Below are 18,661 nucleotides of genomic sequence, written 5' to 3'. Positions count from 1 at the left end.
TTCTATTCAATTAATATTTTTATCAAATGCAGATATGTTTTGTTAATAGCAACACAATCTTTTCTGATTGACACAGAACTCTTCTTTTTCTACATCTTCAGTTCCTGGAGCAGTACTTCAGCCAAGGCGACTTGGCAGAGTTCATGAAGTTATTTGGAGGAAGCTTTGATCACCGCTCAGAGGTGGACCAAGTAGTAGGTCAGCAAGGTGCAGGCAGGGCCGGTCTTGAGGCCAGTCTGGATGTGGAGTACATCATGAGCATGGGAGCCAACATCTCCACCTGGGTATTTACCAATCCTGGTAAGAAGGTAGTATATGTGTGAAGGTGGTGGTGGTGGTGGTGGTGGTGGTGAGGGGGGAGGGGGGGGAAGAAGTGTCAACATCCTTGTGAGAAATCTAGAATTTGAACACAATGAGCTCAGTTCAGCAAGGCTTTACCACAAGGATACAGGCCTTTGCTTTAGCCATGTAACTGTAATTTTCCATTCTCATTAGGCTCAACTAAAAGTATAACTAAAGGCAAAACCTTTTGTTTAGATAGAGTGGAGATAAATTGGAACACCTGTCAGTTTTTATTGCTGTCTGTGCCCTTGTTCAGAAGCCGGTTTCCATCTGTGCATGCGTGAGTCGCGCTGTGCTTGTGAATGGTTCTGCGTTCTTCTGTGCATGGCTCAGAAGGCTGCAACGGGAAGGTGGACATGCCAAACAGCTTTGTAAATCGCCGGGGCAAACTTACCCGGAAGTAGGAGCGGGTGCCTGTCAAAATCAGGTACCCACTCCCCCCCCCCCCCCCTGCAAAAAATTGCCATATGTGGCAGTGGGGGGGGGGGTATGCAAACAAGCAGAGCTTCTCCTTTTGGGTAGAGCTCCACTTTAAGCTGCAAAAGGCAGTGGGCAGGGTGTTGCTACCATGATTCTTTGCGCCCGCAGCAAAGTTGGTCCAACTTGTAGTGATATTGTCCGCTGAACGCTACACATGTCCAGGAAAGGGCTGCAAACTCCCCGCAACCTTGTGCAATGCATGCGGTTGTGGTGCATTTGTTGATAAAATGGGGTTAAAACTGGCAGTGAGGAAGCATCACATCACATCGCTTCCACACCGCCTGTCAGTAGCCACTGGAGAGCGATCCGAACGTGGATCGGGCTTCAGAGGCATGGGAGATTTAGAAGCATGTCTAAATCTACCCTTACTATTTTTTATTTATTTTTTGTTTTTTTGGGGTGGGGGGCGCACTTTGGAGAGACATCAGGGCTCTTAACAGACCTCTAATGTCTAGAGACAGTCCCTTTCTCTGCAGCACTGTATATTAATGAATGAGTCTGTATAGACTCCAATTGATTCATAAATTGAAACAAAGTTTCATTCACAAACTGACACATTGCAAACACAGTTTAATATGTGTCAGTGATGAAAGAATACAGGAGCGATCTTTACTGATTGCTGACTGTATTTTTTCAGGAAAGGAAGGGGGCTGATAAAACACGTTTACCAGCCCCCCCCCCCCCATGCTGACCACAATCTGCCAGCAGCTGCAGGAGGGAAGGAGGGAGAGCCGGCTAGCAGCATGGAGGGGGCGCCCAGACATTGAAAGTTGAAGGGGCACTGAAGGGGGTGTCGGAGCAGCGCTGGATTGCTTTTGAAAAACTCGATCCCTCTGTGGCTACCCTGCAGCACAGAAAACTGGCGGTAGGGAAAGGAGGGAAAGCCAGGTAAAGGCTGCATGCCACAGCATCTGGACCTTAGGGAAGTGGGGGGGGGGGGGGTCACTGGAGGGCTGGAGGGGAGTCCAAGCATTCAGGGCCATCTTTATTATTAATTGGACCCTGGCCAAATATTTTCTTGTGCCCTCCTGAATCCACTTATCAACTATTTACAGGCAGTGCAGTCTCAAGGGGAAGCTGCCTTGGGCCCCACAACAATGATGGGGCCCGCGGCAGCTGCCCCTTTTGCCCTGGGTTAAAGACGGCCCTGCAAGCACTATAGGGGGGATTTCCATTTGGCAAGTGGATGCCCTGCAGCACAGAAAGAAGGCGGGAGGGGGAGGAGGGAGAGGCATGCTGCGGCACCTGGACATTGAGGAAGTGGGGGGGGGCACTGGAGGGGGGTTGGAGCAGCATAGGGAAGAATTCCTTTGGCAAGTCAATCCCACTGTGGTTGCCCTGTAGCACAGAAAGCCGGCAGGAGGGCAGTGAAGAGAATCAGCCACAAGGGGTTGGAGTTTGCGAAGGGCTTACACATGCGTTTGCAAATGTGTGTCAACTAAACCCCTGTTCTTTGTATCAAGAGACAGGTCTACTTGGTTGGTGACAGACTGGAGGGTGAGTACATCAGACTGGGGGCTGGCTGACTTTCATGCACCTTTTATAATCCTTCAACCTCATTTTTTTTGCGAAGGGGGGGGGGATCAGAGCAGCCAGGGTAAGGGAAAGTTAGAGTGAAGGTGGGTAGGGGGCATTTTAGATGTCAGCATAGGTGGGTGGAAGGGCAGGAGACATAGCGGCAGAGCAGCGGTGGGAGGGAGGGGGTCACATTTTGGGTAAATTGCTCTGCTTATCAGCCACTGTTCAGAGCTATCAGTTTGTTCTGCAGTAAGTCCATGGTCATTGAAGGGACCATGAGCTTTTAGCAGAGGAGGAATGAAGGTCCGTAGGCCGTACAGACCTGGCCGGGAAAGGGTTAACAGAAGTTTCTTTTTCAAAATAGGTATTCTTATCCTGGTGTTTTAGCTTTGGAAGTGAGTCTATTGTATGAGTTCAGATTTTTCCTTTCCCAACGAAAAATGTGTTGAAGTAGCAAATACAAGATGGCCGAACTCCTACATGAAGACAATCCCATTTCTTCTAAACCTCACAGGCCGCCACGAATCACAGGAACCGTTCCTAGAATGGGTGTTATTGCTGAGTAACATGTCGTCCATCCCGTGGGTTCACACCATCAGCTATGGTGATGATGAGGACAGTCTTTCGGTTGCCTATATGCAGAGAATCAACACAGAATTCATGAAGGCCGGAGCTCGGGGCCTGACCATCCTCTTTGCTTCAGGTAAACCCAAATACACTTAGGCAGGGTGGGGGGTCGGCGTTGTATCAACAAAATACGCCATATGAGGTCTTTCATTGGTTAAGTGAAATGTGATTGGTGACTAAAGAAAGCGAAATGTATTCCTCCTCTTCTTCCTATAAAAAAAAAAAACAGAATTGGTCCCACAGAAACTACTGGCCAAAAGAAGATTTTGCTGTAGCAGTGACCCCCTGAAAGTCCTCCTGGATTTTTTCAGGCTTTCATGCCTTCCCTACAAGTTACCTGCCTTGTAGCTGCACCTAGACACTCGCCGACCCTACAATATCGACAAGCAGACAGACTTCAAAGCCTTCACTCCAAGTCTCACTTGTCTAGGAAGAGTATAGGTTACCCAAAAACAGCAGCAAAAGTATGTTCAGTAATATCTTCTAGTAACTTTTGCCTCTGCCCCAAGATAATGTAGAGCTCTGTAGGCCCAGATGGGCAGTGTTACCCAGAAGATGTGAGATTTAATTTACCTCAGACAATATTCGGGTTAAATGAGAGTTCTTTGACCATGAGTAAAAGCTTCAAAACAGCAATAGGAATTTATTGATAAGTCTTGAAGCCTAAATTAATTCACAACAATTTTAATTCTAGTACATACAAAAAGGAAAATATTCAAAGTTTAACTGAACACATATAGCACGTGCACCGCAAGACAGACAACAAATACTACAAACATGTATACATTTACAGTGCTTGGAGGTGTCCTGATATTTACCAGTGGTTTAAGATGATATGGGGTCCCCTTCTCAGGTCCATGTGTCCTACCTCCTCTCTGCTCACCTTGGAATAATATACACCTCTCTCCCATAGACTTGTATAGGGCTATTCTGATTGGTTCAGCTGTCCTGCCCTGTTCCTCCCTCTGGGCGTATCTCGTTCAGGATTGGACGACTTCCTCCTCGCCTTGCTTAGCATAATTCACCCCCTTGCTAACTCTCCTCTCTGTTAGAGGGAGAATTTAATTATACATGTTGATTTGCTCTGAAATTGAAATTTTAGATATGCAAGGTCATATCCGGGGCAAATTGTCCAACCCTCAACAGATGGTCCATCTTCATCGCATATCTAAAGACTAATGGGCCATACACACTATAAAACTATAAAATTTTCTGAAGACTTTTTCCTTTAGATTTACCAAAACCATATATGAGGTCAAACCTAAACACTTTCAATTTGTATGCAATCTGGCAGGCCCTTGCACTACATAGAAAAGGTAAATCTGAAGGAAAAAGTCTTCAGAAAATCTTATAGTGTGTATGGCCCTTAAGCCTTTGAATAGATAAGGGGAGTGACACGGCCTACAGTATTATCACTATTGCCTTGGCCCCAGTTTGTCTGGCTAACAGGAACTTAATTAGAGTGTGGTACTATTTTGCATATCAGTATGTGTAAATAGCAGACCCCTCTCTGGTAGCTCAGGCATGCGTTTAAAAAGGACTTGTTAACAATTGATTACTACTGCTGGTCAAACTGGACAAATCTACAATCATATATCCAATATGTGTTTGAAATCAAAACTTTGTACATTTATATTTACATCCATCTAATTACAATTACTAATGGAGATTTATACATAACTCCTCATCCGGCAACACACTAATGGAGATTACACATAAACTCCTCATAAGGCAACAGCAGCTACCTTTAAATAGCTTTGGCCTCTGCTACAAACCAGGTTAGGACTCTTCAAACGTCTCTTACAGGCCATTGGTGGACCTTTAGCCCCCATTCACGCCGGTGCAGCTTTGAAATCATGCTACTTCAGCTTGATTTGAAAGCCGCACTTCAGTGCGATTTGCCCTGCTGATTTATTGCGGCTTGCAACTTCTTTTAACAGAATTCTCTGCAAGTCGCAATGAAATTGGTAAAAAGTAGTACAGGAACCTTTTTCATAATCGCTGCGACATGAATGGTTCCACCGACAATGGGGTATGACTTGTCTTGTGATTTGAAACTGTCAAATCGCATGGCAAGTCACACCGGTGCGAACGGGGGGCTTAAGCCCAGACAGGCAACTTTTAGAACAATATTCTTCTTCAGCTTCCACTTCCTCCCCGCAGGTTAAGGGCCTGGAGGCAAATATTGGACCTCTCTGGAGCTACACCTTCCCCAGACAGCAGTCTGAGGGCGTTGGATTGGATACTTCACACACGCTTCCTCCCCATGTAGAGCTTGGGAGGCAAGGATCCTTCTGCAAGGTCTCTCCAAATTATTATATTCTTCCCCAGCCCTTAAAACTGGCATAAACCTCTCAGTGATTGGATGAGCTAGAATAAATATAACTCCATTCATTGTATCTTCTGACTGTCTAATTAACTCTCAACAGTAGCAGGAAAATGAAAACAATGTCCTTAGACTTAGGGGGAAACCTAACAAACCCAGATAACCCAAACACAGCTCAGGGTGGCTACAGCCTAGCTGCAAACATTACATTTGGATAGGGATACTCCAGGTTAAGGCAGGATGCCTACATTACCCTAAAGTGATTGTAAAGTCTCGTTTTTTTTTTTCTATTAAAATAACAAAGTGTCATACTTACCTCCTCTGTGTAGTGTTTTTGCACAGGGCAGCCCGGATCTTCCTCTTCTCAGGTCCCTGGCTAGAGCTCCTGGCCCCTCCCTCCTGTTCAGAGTCCCCATAGCAAGGAGCTTGCTATGGGGGGCACCTGAGCTGAGCTGCTGCTCTGTGTACCTATTCAGACACGGAGCTGCTTTTCGGCCCCGCCCACTCTCCTCATTGGCTAACTGAGTTTGAGTGACAGCAGCGGGAGCCAATAGGTCTACTGCTGTGTCTCAGCCAATCAGGAGAGAGAGTCCCGGGCGGCTGAGGCACTTGTGGACATCGCTGGATAAAGACAGGGCTAAGGTAAGTATTAGGGGGGCTGAGGGGGGCTGCTGCACACAGAAGGCTTTTTATCTTAATGCAAAGAATGCATTGAGGATAAAAAAAAAAACCTTCTTCCTTCTTACTTTACTACGACTTTAACCACTCTACCCCTGCTCACTGTGCCTCTACTGCGGCACAGTGGCTCGTTTCTGTCCAGCGACGTAGACCTACGTCGCTGGACTCCTCCCCTTGTGGGCGCTGCTCGCGCGCCACCGGAGGTTCGCTCCCGCTGTATTCAGTCACAGCGGGAGTCGGGCCAGGGGAGGAGCGGCGGTAATCACCGCCGCTCTTCCCCGATCATCGGGAATCGAGTTTGGAGATCCGTCCGCTTGTGTAAACAAAGCGGGCGGATCTCCTAAGTGACAGACAGTGACAGATTGCAGGGTTCAGCATAGCTGAACCTGCGATCTGTCCCTGTGTCACTCAGTCACCTCCCCCCACACACGTCAGTAAGCACCAGGCATACTTTAACCCCTCCCCCTCCAATAAAATTAACCCCTTCCCTGCCAGTGTCATTTGTACAGTAACAGTGCATATTTATAGCACTGATTACTGTAGTAACGTCACTGGTACCCCCAAAAGTGTAAAAAATGTCAGTCAAGGGTCCGATCTGTCCACCGCAATGTCACAGTCCCGCAAAAAAAATCACAGATCGCCGCCATTACTCGTTAAAAAAAAAAACACCAAAAATGCGCAAACCAATCAAAATACGCTTATTGTGATTTTTTTTTTTTTACCAAACATAGGTAGCAGAAAACAAATTGGCCAAAAATTTTAAAACATTTTGATTTTTACATTTTTTTGGGGGGAAATTTCATATAAAAAAATGTGAAAAATATTGTTATTTTTTCAAAATTTACGCTCTTTTTTTGTTTATAGCGCAAAAAGTAAAAATAGCACAGGTGATCACCAAAAGAAAGCTCTGTTTGTGGGAAAAAAAGGACGTAAATTTTGTTTGGGTACGGCGTCGTACGACCGCGCAATTGTCCGTTAAAGTCATGCAGTGCCGAATCGCAAAAAGTGGCCTGGACGTAAGACAGCAAAATCCTCCGGTGGTTAATCTGAGAGTCTATTGTAAAGACGGGTACAGACAGAGACAACCAAAAATCCGGAAAATTGCTGCACTCCTTGGTAACTTTATTGAAACATTAAAATCACATCACAGGTATGACAGGAACATAAAAGGTAACGCGTTTCGTGCTAAAGTCAGTGCTTATTCAAACCGGAGGTTTGCGTAAGCGCTGACTTTAGCGTGAAACGCGTTACCTTTTTATGTTCCTGACATACCTGTGATGTGATTATAATACTTCAATAAAGTTACCAAGGAGTGCAGCAATATTCCGGATTGTTGCATGTCTCTGAATCTCACAGACGGGCTGTGCAGCACCCTGGGTTCCTGTTCACAATGTGTGAGAGTCGCTCACTCACCTAGAGCGGCATTTCTTTTACTTTACTGACCCGGGTACACAGGGCTCGAATGTCGGGAGACACTTGCCGTTTCAAAAAAAAAAACAGGCCAACATTCAGCCCGTGTGTACGTTGATCTGTCTGACAGAGGCCGGCTGGTTGGCCGGTTTCTATCGGAGGAGCATATTTAAAAACCAGCAGCCGACCAACTCCCAATCAGCTCTCTCAGCCAATGACAGAGAGCACTGATCAGAGTGTTCTGGTGGGGGGGAGGGGACCGTCCCTCTGTAAGAACACAACTGCTCAGCAGGGGGGATCGCTGTAACTACTTTGTATAGTGAGTACAGCGGCTCCGACCGGAGCTGACAGGTTTTTTTTTTTCGTTCAACCCGCTGGGCTGAACAAAAAACAACCCTCTAGTGCATAGGTGTCAAACACAAAGCCCGCTGGCCGAATCCGGCCCTCCAGGCCATTTCATGTGGCCCTTGCACCTCTCCTGCAGCTTCTACATCTCCCTCTTCTCTGCCTCCACGTTGTCTCAGCAGACAGCAGCAGAGAGGACAGAACTCCTCTGCCAGATCCTGTGCTTCCACTCTGCAGCTGCAGAGAGGACCACCCCCCTCCCCAACTCAGCAGTTGGCAGCAGAGAGGAGGACACAACTCCTCCTAGAGATTCTGGCACCTCTTTGTGCAGCTGCAGCACCCCCCTCCCCTACACTGGTCTTAGAATTCAGCAGACTCCGGCAGCTCACTCCAGCCCTCCTCCAGACCCTGCGGTTGCTGCTTCCCAGCTCTGCCTCCAGCTTCTTCCCAGCAGCAGCACATGGTAAAGGGGTTGCCCTGTGATGTAAGGGAGGGTGGGGGCTCTAGACTTCTGATAGTGGTGGGCTACAGATAGAACCGGCCCTCTGAGGGCGACCATAATGGTGATGCGGCCCGCGGTGAAATTGAGTTTGACACCCCTGCTCTAGTGTGTACCAGGCTTTGACACCCACCAACTCTCCACACTGACAACATATCTGGAAAGGCCTGGGAGTCAAAGATTAGGTTTGCAGTGACTATCCCCTCTCCAGTCTGTCATGAATGCTGCTGCAAGACTCCTCTACCTTACCAACTGCTCAGTGTCTGCTACCCCTCTCTGCCAACCCCTCCACTGGCTTCTGATTGCCCAGCAAATTACATTCAAAACACTAACAATCACATACAAAGCTATTTACAAGTCTTCCCCGAGCTACATTATCAATCTTGTCTTTAAATATCACCCAAACCATCCTCTCTGCTCCTCTCAAAACCTCCTGCTCTTTAGCTCCCTTGTCTCTTCCTCCCAATGCTCATCTCTAGGACTTCTCCAGAGCCTCTCCCATCCTCTGGAACTCCCTACCCCAATCAGTCTGGTTGTCTCCTACTCTGGCTGCCTTTAGGTGATCCCTGAAAGCTCATCTCTTCACCCAAACCGTCCTCTCTGCTCCTCTCAGAACCTCCTGCTCTTTAGCTCCCTTGTCTCTTCCTCCCAATGCTCGTCTCTAGGACTTCTCCAGAGCCTCTCCCATCCTCTGGAACTCTCTACCTCAATCTATCTGGCTGTCTCCTACTCTGGCTGCCTTTAGGTGATCCCTGAAAACACGTCTATTCACCCAAACCGTCCTCTCTGCACCTCTCAAAACCTCCTGCTCTTTAGCTCCCTTGTCTCTTCCTCCCAAGCTCATCTCTAGGACTTCTCCAGAGCCTCTCCCATCCTCTGGAACTCTCTACCTCAATCTATCTGGCTGTCTCCTACTCTGGCTGCCTTTAGGTGATCCCTGAAAACACGTCTATTCACCCAAACCGTCATCTCTGCACCTCTCAAAACCTCCTTCTCTTTAGCTCCCTTGTCTCCTCCTCCCAATGCTCATCTCTAGGACTTCTCCAGAGCCTCTCCCATCCTCTGGAGCTCCCTACCCCAATCAATCTGGCCGTCTCCTACTCTGGCTGCCTTTAGGTGATCCCTGAAAACTCATCTATTCACCCAAACCGTCCTCTCTGCACCTCTCAAAACCTCCTGCTCTTTAGCTCCCTTGTCTCTTCCTCCCAAGCTCATCTCTAAGACTTCTCCAGAGCCTCTCCCATTCTCTGGAACTCCCTTCCCCAATCAATCTGTCTGTCTCCTACTCTGGCTGCCTTTAGGTGATCCCTGAAAACTCAACTCTTCACCCAAACCGTCCTCTCTGCACCTCTCAAAATCTCCTGCTCTTTAGCTCCCTTGTCTCTTCCTCCCAATGCTCGTCTCTAGGACTTCTCCAGAGCCTCTCCCATCCTCTGGAACTCTCTACCTCAATCTATCTTGCTGTCTCCTACTCTGGCTGCCTTTAGGTGATCCCTGAAAACACATCTCTTCACACAAACTGTCCTCTCTGCACCTCTCAAAACCTCCTGCTCTTTAGCTCCCTTGTCTCCTCCTCCCAATGCTCGTCTCTAGGACTTCTCCAGAGCCTCTCCCATCCTCTGGAACTCCCTACCCCAATCAGCCTGGTTGTCTCCTACTCTGGCTGCCTTTAGGTGATCCCTGAAAGCTCATCTCTTCACCCAAACCATCCTCTCTGCGCCTCTCAAAACCTCCTGCTCTTTAGCTCCCTTGTCTCTTCCTCCCAAGCTCATCTCTATGACTTCTCCAGAGCCTCTCCCATCCTCTGGAACTCTCTACCTCAATCTATCTGGCTGTCTCCTACTATGGCTGCCTTTAGGTGATCCCTGAAAACTCATCTCTTTAGGGAAGCCTATCCCGCCTCGTAACTAATCTTTTATTACTTCCATTCGGTCATTCCCCACAGTTATAACCTTCTATACCACTTGCCCCACCCTCTTAGATTGAAAGCTCTTATGAGCAGGACCCACTTGTATTTTATTGTATTGTAACTGTATAGTCCCCTTTTTATTTTATAAAGCGCTGGGTAAACTGTTGGATATAAATCCCGTTTAATTATAATGTATTGTCCAGCAAACAAAGGCTGTATTTACTCATTAGAGACCCTGTGGCCAACATAATAAACTGCAGGTAAAAGTAAGAGAAATTGAGTATTTTAATGGTTACTTGCAGTATTTTTCCTTTTTATATTAACTAATTTGTATTCACTTGCAACGTGCCTCTGAATTTGGTAGAAAATGTGACCACTCAAGGGAGAATCCATCCCCTAGCATAGCCGTCCTCTTTCCCTACACGTCACAGGCCTCTCCTCTTCCCAGAGTGTCAAATCATTGTGTATGCTGCCCCAGCTCCTCCACCCTTACCTTCACCTTCGGACATAACCTTTTATGCAGCAGCCAGGTGAGGGAGGAATGAGAATAATAGAGCGTGTCACAGCTCTGAGTCTACTGACATCACATTCAACATGGCGGCACCCATCAGCAGTCTCAGTGCCGGTTCACACATATGCGGTACGGGAACCCTGCGAATCCATTGCGGGTTCCCGCTCCCGCATCGCATTCAACTCACAGGCAGTTCACACTGCCATTTGCGAATCGCCGGGGGTGTCAACACAAATTTAACGATGCCTCCAGTTCGGTTCGCATATCGCAGTGCACACCCATGCAAACCGATTCTGGTGCGGAGCCAAAAAAGGGTCCTGTGCGAGTTGTGTCTGAATGTGATGCGAATTCAGCCATACAATCTGTATGGCTGAATTCGCATCGCACAGACATCGCATGTGATTTGTTTTTTGTAGAGCAGTGCGCTCCGAATCACATATGGGAACAGAGACTTAGGGTCTTTGGAAGTATACACAAAGGAGGTTTTTACAGGTAAATAACATGTATATGTAAAATACATATATAAGCTATATATAATATATAAAACTATAATATTATATATAATATATATATATTATTTTATATATATATATATATATATATATATATATATATAATAGGACAATTGATGTTGAAATGAAAGGTCTGGAAATAGTCTCTTTAAACTGTTGTGGTTAATGTTCCAGGTGATGATGGCGCTGGCTGCATGGAAGTCATTAAAGGCAAAAATGCGTTCCGCCCAAGTTTTCCAGCCTCCAGGTGAGAAACTAAAAGTGGGCCTCACTCTGTATTAAAGCTGCACGATTAATCATTAACCACTTTAGCCCCGGAGGATTTTCCTGCCTAACGTCCAGGCCACTTTTTTCAACTTGGCACTGCACGACTTTAACTGACAATTGCGCGGTCATGCAACGCTGTACCCAAACAAAATTTACGCCCTTTTTTTCCCACAAACAGAGCTTTCTTTTGGTGGTATTTGATCACCTCTGCGCTTTTCATTTTTTGCGATATTAATAAAAAAAAGAGCGAAAATTTTGTGAAAAAATTGACATTTTCTACTTTGACAGTTAAAAAATATCCAATATATTCAATTTTTGTCATATATTTTCTATATATATATTACAGAGTTGTATAAAGTACTCGAAACCCATACTTGAGTAAAAGTACAAGTGCTCAATCAAAAAGTGACTTGAGTAGAAGTGGAAGTGCTCGATCAAAAAGTGACTTGAGTAGAAGTACTAAAGTATTCAACATTTTTTGTACTTAAGTATTGCAAGTAGTTTTTTTTAAATTTTGCTACTCAAGCACTGAAAGTAAAAGTACCAGTAGTTTTGAAAAAAAAATTGCTACTCAAGTACTGAAAGTAAAAGTACAAGTAGTTTTGAAAAAAAAATTGCTACTCAAGTACTGAAAGTAAAAGTACAAGTACTGTGTTATGTAGTTATTAAAGAAAGAAGTCAAAAGTTTGAACATCATATTGTTTTTTATTATTTCAAATGCAGCTTTTATTTATACATAGAGTAGCATTTATTTTCGTATGCGCTGATAATACACATGTTTTGAGCTTCATGAAAGCTGCCATCTACTGTTCTGGCAGTGGTAATTTTTATAATTGTAACGAGTAACTATGAAGCACAAAAGAAAAATATTGGAGAAGAAGTATTGAAATCATTGAAAAAATGTAGTGAAGTAAAAGTAGAAGTAGGAGAAAAAAATTCTACTCTAGGAAAGTACAGATACCGCCTTTCGGTACTTAAGTACAGTAGTTAAGTAGTTCTACTTAGTTACTATACATCTCTGTATATATATATATATATATATATATATATATATGTATGTATATGTGTATATATATATATATATATATATATATGTAATATATATATATATATATATATATACATATATATATATATATATATATATAATGTTTGGGGGTTCTGAGTGATATATGAGAATCTATCTATATGAAAAAAATTGCATTTTTGACACTTTTGGGGGTACCAGTGACATCCCTACAGTAATCAGTGTTATACATATGCACTGTTACTGTAAAGATTACACTGGCAGGGAAGGGGTTAACTTTATTAGTGATCAAGGTGTTAAGTGTGTCCCTAGGGGCGTGATTCTAACTGTAAAGGAGCGTGGCTTGTGATGTAACCACAGAGACATACGATCCTACATAGCAGGATCCTATGATCTCTGCAGTTACACCAGAGAGAATGACAGACGGCTGTGTTCACATCAGCCGCCTGCCTTTCTCCCTCTCCAGCGGGAGATCGCAAGTGACCGGTGGACAGTGGAGCCGCCGGTCACTCGCGCGGGGATGTGGGGGAACGAGCGGGGGCGGGAGTGCGCCTCCGGCGGCGCGTGCTCGCCCCCTAGAGGCTCCTGGGTGAGCAACGTAGCCCTACGTCGGTTTGCCCAGGAGAGCCAGACTGCTGCAGTAAATAGTCGTGCGGCGGTTGGCAAGTGGTTAAGCGCGACTTGTGCACTACTTTGAAGAGACTTAAATGATAGGCGACTTTGTCTGTGGGAAATGCCTGGGTAATCTTTTTCTTCTTCCTGGAAAGTCTGATCACAGTCGCTTGAAAATAGATAAGGATCCGACTTAGAGGCGACTCTCAATGAAGTCTATGTGCACAAGTCGGATAGAGGTCGCCTTGAAGTAGTACAGGAACCTTTTCTGAAGTCGGAGCGACTTCAGTAGTGCATATTAAAATGGCTCTCATTCATTTACATTGCATTTGTAATGACAAGCATCGCACAATGACAAGTCGCTTCCCAAGTCGGAATAGTGTGAACCGGGTCTAAGTGGATGAGGTTGACATTCCAGGAAGTGTTGTTTTGCTTTAAGACTTTGGCGGGTCATTTCTTGGGGTCGGAATCACGTTCAGGGCAGCAGGAAAGCCGAGTATGTACATTGTTCTTTTACAGACATGCTTTCACTGTAAGTCCCGGTTCACATTTGTGCGATGCGGGAACGCTGCCAATATGCAGCGTGATCCCGCATCACATCCGCACCTCTGGCAGTTCACACTGCCATATGCGATACACAGGGGGTGTCAATTAAAAGTTAACAACACCCCCAGTTGCGATCGCATATCGCAGTGCGATCTGCAAGTTCGCACAGAATCGGATCGCACTAGTGTGAACCACCATGCGATCTGATTCTGCTGCGGAATAAAAAAAAGGGTCAGGTGCGAGTTTAGTGCGGATGCGGTGCGAATTCAGCCATACAAAGTGTATGGCTGAAATTTGCACCGCACATGAGATCGCATGTAATTTAGGAGCAGTGCGCTCTGAATTACATGCGATCTCCGTGATCGCACTAATGTGAACCTGGGCTAAAAGTTTTATTGGTACTGAATGTTTCTGAAATTTATTACCCCTATCGGTACAAATCACAAAATACCCATCATGTTTTCTGTCCATCCACAGCCCCTATGTCACCACAGTGGGAGGAACGTCCTTTAAGAACCCCTTCCAGGTGACCTATGAAGTGACCGACTTCATTAGCGGCGGCGGATTCAGCAATGTCTTCCCAATGCCGGATTACCAGGTGAGATGATGGCTGTCCTACTTGGTGCTCATCCTAACCTCCTACTTGGTGTCCTACTTGGTGCTCATCCTAACCTCCTACTTGGTGTCCTACTTGGTGCTCATCCTAAGCTCCTACTTGGTGTCCTACTTGGTGCTCATCCTAACCTCCTACTTGGTGTCCTACTTGGTGCTCATCCTAACCTCCTACTTGGTGTCCTACTTGGTGCTCATCCTAAGCTCCTACTTGGTGTCCTACTTGGTGCTCATCCTAACCTCCTACTTGGTGTCCTACTTGGTGCTCATCCTAACCTCCTACTTGGTGCTCATCCTAACCTCCTACTTGGTGCTCATCCTAAGCTCCTACTTGGTGTCCTACTTGGTGCTCATCCTAACCTCCTACTTGGTGTCCTACTTGGTGCTCATCCTAACCTCCTACTTGGTGCTCATCCTAACCTCCTACTTGGTGTTCATCCTAAGCTCCTACTTGGTGTCCTACTTGGTGCTCATCCTAACCTCCTACTTGGTGTCCTACTTGGTGCTCATCCTAACCTCCTACTTGGTGCTCATCCTAACCTCCTACTTGGTGTTCATCCTAAGCTCCTACTTGGTGTCCTACTTGGTGCTCATCCTAACCTCCTACTTGGTGTCCTACTTGGTGCTCATCCTAAACTCCTACTTGGCTTGGTGCTCATCCTAACCTCCCACCTATCCTCCTCCTGTGCTTTGACCTGTGCTGTTCATCCTCCTACAGGTCTCTGCTGTATCCCATTATCTGAAGACCAAAGAGAAACTGCCACCACAGAACTACTATAACCGCAGTGGCCGAGCCTATCCCGATGTGGCTGCGCTATCGGACAACTACTGGGTGGTGATAAACCGTATTCCCATTCCGTGGGTGTCTGGCACCTCGGTGAGTATCTGCGCTCTCTATGAGAACCTGTGAGCATGTTTCAATGTACAGCATAATTTACCCTAGGCAAAAAAAAAAAAAACAAACAAATTAAACCAATAACAAAAAAAGTCAGATATTCCGACTCGCCAGTCCTTGGGTGGGGTGGCTGCAGTAGTTTAATTTCTTCAGGCCAAGAACATTTTCAGCGAGTACGGAAAATACTTGATGATCCTGCCAGAAATACAGTGTCCTTGTCTCATCCTACACCTCCCCAACTTTTTGAGATTGAGGAAAGATTAGAAGAACTGCATTTATTTTCTCTTGAGAAGAGATTAGGGGGGATATGACCAATATGTATAAATACATAAGGGGGATATGATCAATATGTTTCAATACATAAGGGGGGGATATTATCTCCATGTATAAATACATAAGGGGAGATATGATCAATATGTATAAATACATAAGGGGGGGATATTATCACCATGTATAAATACATAAGGGGGGGATATTATCACCATGTATAAATACATAAGGGGAGATATGATCAACATGTATAACTACATAAGGGGGGGGGGGGTATGATCTCCATGTATAACTGCATAAGGGGAGATATGATCAACACAGTAGCAGGCAGAACAGGGAAGGGGGGGGATCGGTGTTGGAGAAGTAATTACAGGAATGATGCCCTGTGTCTCTCCCCGCAGCAGCTGAAAGCTAGCAGGAGGAGGAGAAACTGTCTTTCAGCTGCTGCAGAGAGCCACACAGGGCCTCCTTCTGTAATTTCCCCTCTGCCCAACTGCACCAATTCCCTGTCCTGTTGGGACCCCTCTTTGTGCCCGGGCTCCCTACAGGAGGACTGGTGGTCCCACTCTATAAGCGGCCCTGGGTGTGGGCATTCCTATGCGGACTGCATTTGCATGCAAATGGCTCTAGGTGATGCTGAGACTCCAAGACTGCAAGATGTAAAATCCAATGAATAAAAGGGTCGGCCCAGGGATAGCCAGGCTGGGGTGGAAAGGACTAGACCCTGGGTGTCCAACCTTTTGGCTTCTCTGGGCCACATTGAGTGTAGAGAACATTTTTCGGGCCGCATATAATATATATATACTATAGTTAAGGTATATAAGTAATAAAACGCTGCTGCGCCCTTCCCGCACTTTACTGCTGGTGGGTAATGCTGGTGGGTGATGCTGGTGGGTACTGCTGATGGCTAATGCCGGTGGCTAATGCCGGTGGTTACTGCTGGTGGGTAATGCTGGCGGTTACTGCTGGTGGGTAATGCTGGTGGTTACTGCTGGCGGGTAATGCTGGTGGTTACTGCTAGCGGGTATTGCTGGTGGTTACTGCTGGCGGGTAATGCTGGTGGGTAATGCTGGTGGGTACTGCTGGTGGGTACTGCTGGCACTGCTGGCGGTAATGCTGGTCATGATGTCAGGTACTGCAATGTAGAGAGCAGAGCCACTGCTTCCTGTATGGATCCTGCCACTGGCGGAGGAGGGGTGTATTTCATATCACTCCGCCTGTGACAGAGCCGGAACTATACAGGAAGCAGCGGCTCTGTCACTGACTGCAGACATCCTAAGTCTCCCGCGGCAGGCGGGAGATCACACGGAACTTGCGGGTGTCCATGAGCCGCCGGCCAAAGGCGGGAGACTGTCTGGAGTTCCATGGCTGGTGGGCCACAAAGCCTGCGGTTCAGGGCTGCAAGCGCCCCGTGGGTTGGACATGCCTGGACTAGACAATAGCCAGGACATGAGATGGGCTCCATTGCAGCTTCTAATGCACATTATGAGAAGCTCACGATGTGCAGTGAAATTTGATTAAGCAGTTTCAGTCCAGAAGAGGAGTCTGTACAACTGTGCAAGACTGAAGGGATGGTGGAAGATCAGCATTTAATTTATGTTAACCCCTCTCTTTTGTCTTACCTCCTCTACAGGCCTCCACACCGGTGTTTGGTGGTATTCTTTCTCTGATTAATGACCAGCGTTTAAAGAGAGGTAAATCGCCCCTTGGATTTCTAAACCCGGCATTGTACAAGCTACAAGGAAACGGAACGCTGGCACTGTATGACGTAAGTAGCACCCATTGGTGAATGCCATGGGAAGGCACACTTTGACCCTCTAGGTCAGTGATGGCAAACCTTGGCACCCCAGATGTTTTGGAACTACATTTCCCATGATGCTCATGCACTCTGCGTTGTAGCTGAGCATCATGGGAAATGTAGTTCCAAAACATCTGGGGTGCCAAGGTTCGCCATCACTGCGAGTCTAGGTATTGCGGAACTGCAAGTTCCATCATGCCTTTACCTCTGGGAGTCATGCTTGGGGCGGTCCAAATCTTGCAATGCCTCATGGGACTTGTAACTGTGCAGCAGCTGGAGGGCTGAAGTTTGCCTACCTTGGTGTAAGCGGTTACGAGGACACCACACAATGTTTAATTTCTTGCTGTCTCCCCCACAGGTCACAGAGGGCTGTCACGTTGGCTGCTTCGATGACCTTGTTCTAGGACAAGGATTTTGTGCAGGTCCAAGCTGGGACCCGGTAACGGGATGGGGGACCCCGAACTACCCTGAATTGCTGAAATCTTTGCTGCTGTAGTACCGCCACTCCCTTGTAGTGACTGTGGGGTACAAGTGGGGAGCTGTCTCTTCTAAAGACTCTGCACTTTGTCAAGTCTCTAAATCACGATGGACAATTTTCTGATGAATGTGTGTTTGTTGTACTGTCTTATATTGCAATTTGAAGTGTCCTGCAATGATGTCCTTTCACCACGGCCAGTTGTACAGCACTGAAACTCTCTAATTTGATCTGGACTGGTGACAAACTATGTGTGGATGTGGTGGACTGGTACTGTGTGAATTTTATAGAACAGGGATAGGTAATCCAAGGCTTGGGCCCAAGGCTGGCACACAATGTTATTTTTAGTGGGCATCCTTGCAGGCCCAGACTGATGCGTCAGAGGACCAGTGGATCCTCCAATGGCCCCCTGCTCCCTATAAATTCAGCCATAGGCTGTAACTGACAGCCAGTTACAAAGCCTGACCTTTTTCTCTGTGCCCTACAGCCTACCTATTCATGGAAGATCGGAGACCTAAAGTCACTGACGCTCAGGTGCCAGCCCTCTTCTCAATACGATTGTAGGCTTGGCTGTGGATGTGGTGTGAAGAAGCCCACTTGCCTATCCTTCCCCTCCCCACTGGAACCATTAGCTGCAGCAAGTATGAATGTAGATGTCTGAGTTTCTTATGGTGTAGGAATTGGGCCTGATCTGAGGTGTGAAGGTGCAAGAATTGGGGCAGATCTGAGGAATCAGGGCTGACACTAATGCCTCGTTTCCACTGAGCGGATCGGGTCGGTTCGGTACGGTACGCTAATTTGAGTGTTTCCATTATGAAAGTGGCCCATACAACCAAACCAAACTGCACCATTCCTGGTCCTCCTGTAGGGCAATAGGAAATGGTACGGTACGGTTAGGGCGGAGCTACTGGCGTCACACGATAGATTCCACTGATTGGCGGACAGGAAAACCTCAATGCTCACGTCAAATGAAAGCGCAAAACAAACACCTCATTTAGAGTA

The 18,661-nt window shown here is 46.5% G+C and overlaps 1 protein-coding gene across 1 annotated transcript in view; it reads left to right on the top strand.

Moving 5' to 3' along the window:
* The window catches only part of TPP1 (tripeptidyl peptidase 1), a 55,729-nt gene extending 37,762 nt beyond the window's left edge, over positions 1-17,967 (top strand). The window contains exons 7-13 of the mRNA XM_082247785.1: positions 102-300; positions 2,855-3,043; positions 11,332-11,404; positions 14,087-14,207; positions 14,940-15,098; positions 17,020-17,154; positions 17,543-17,967. Coding sequence (XP_082103911.1) covers positions 102-300; positions 2,855-3,043; positions 11,332-11,404; positions 14,087-14,207; positions 14,940-15,098; positions 17,020-17,154; positions 17,543-17,680 — 1,014 coding nt within the window. The 3' untranslated portion in view covers positions 17,681-17,967. The remainder of the gene's footprint in view (positions 1-101; positions 301-2,854; positions 3,044-11,331; positions 11,405-14,086; positions 14,208-14,939; positions 15,099-17,019; positions 17,155-17,542) is intronic.
* The last annotated feature ends 694 nt before the right edge of the window (positions 17,968-18,661 follow it).

Source organism: Pelophylax lessonae (genome assembly GCF_965119305.1).
Source record: "Pelophylax lessonae genome assembly, chromosome: 2".
Lineage (NCBI taxonomy): Eukaryota > Metazoa > Chordata > Amphibia > Anura > Ranidae > Pelophylax > Pelophylax lessonae.
The sequence above is the reverse complement of the archived record's forward strand: the minus strand, read 5'-3'. Positions and strand labels throughout refer to the sequence as shown.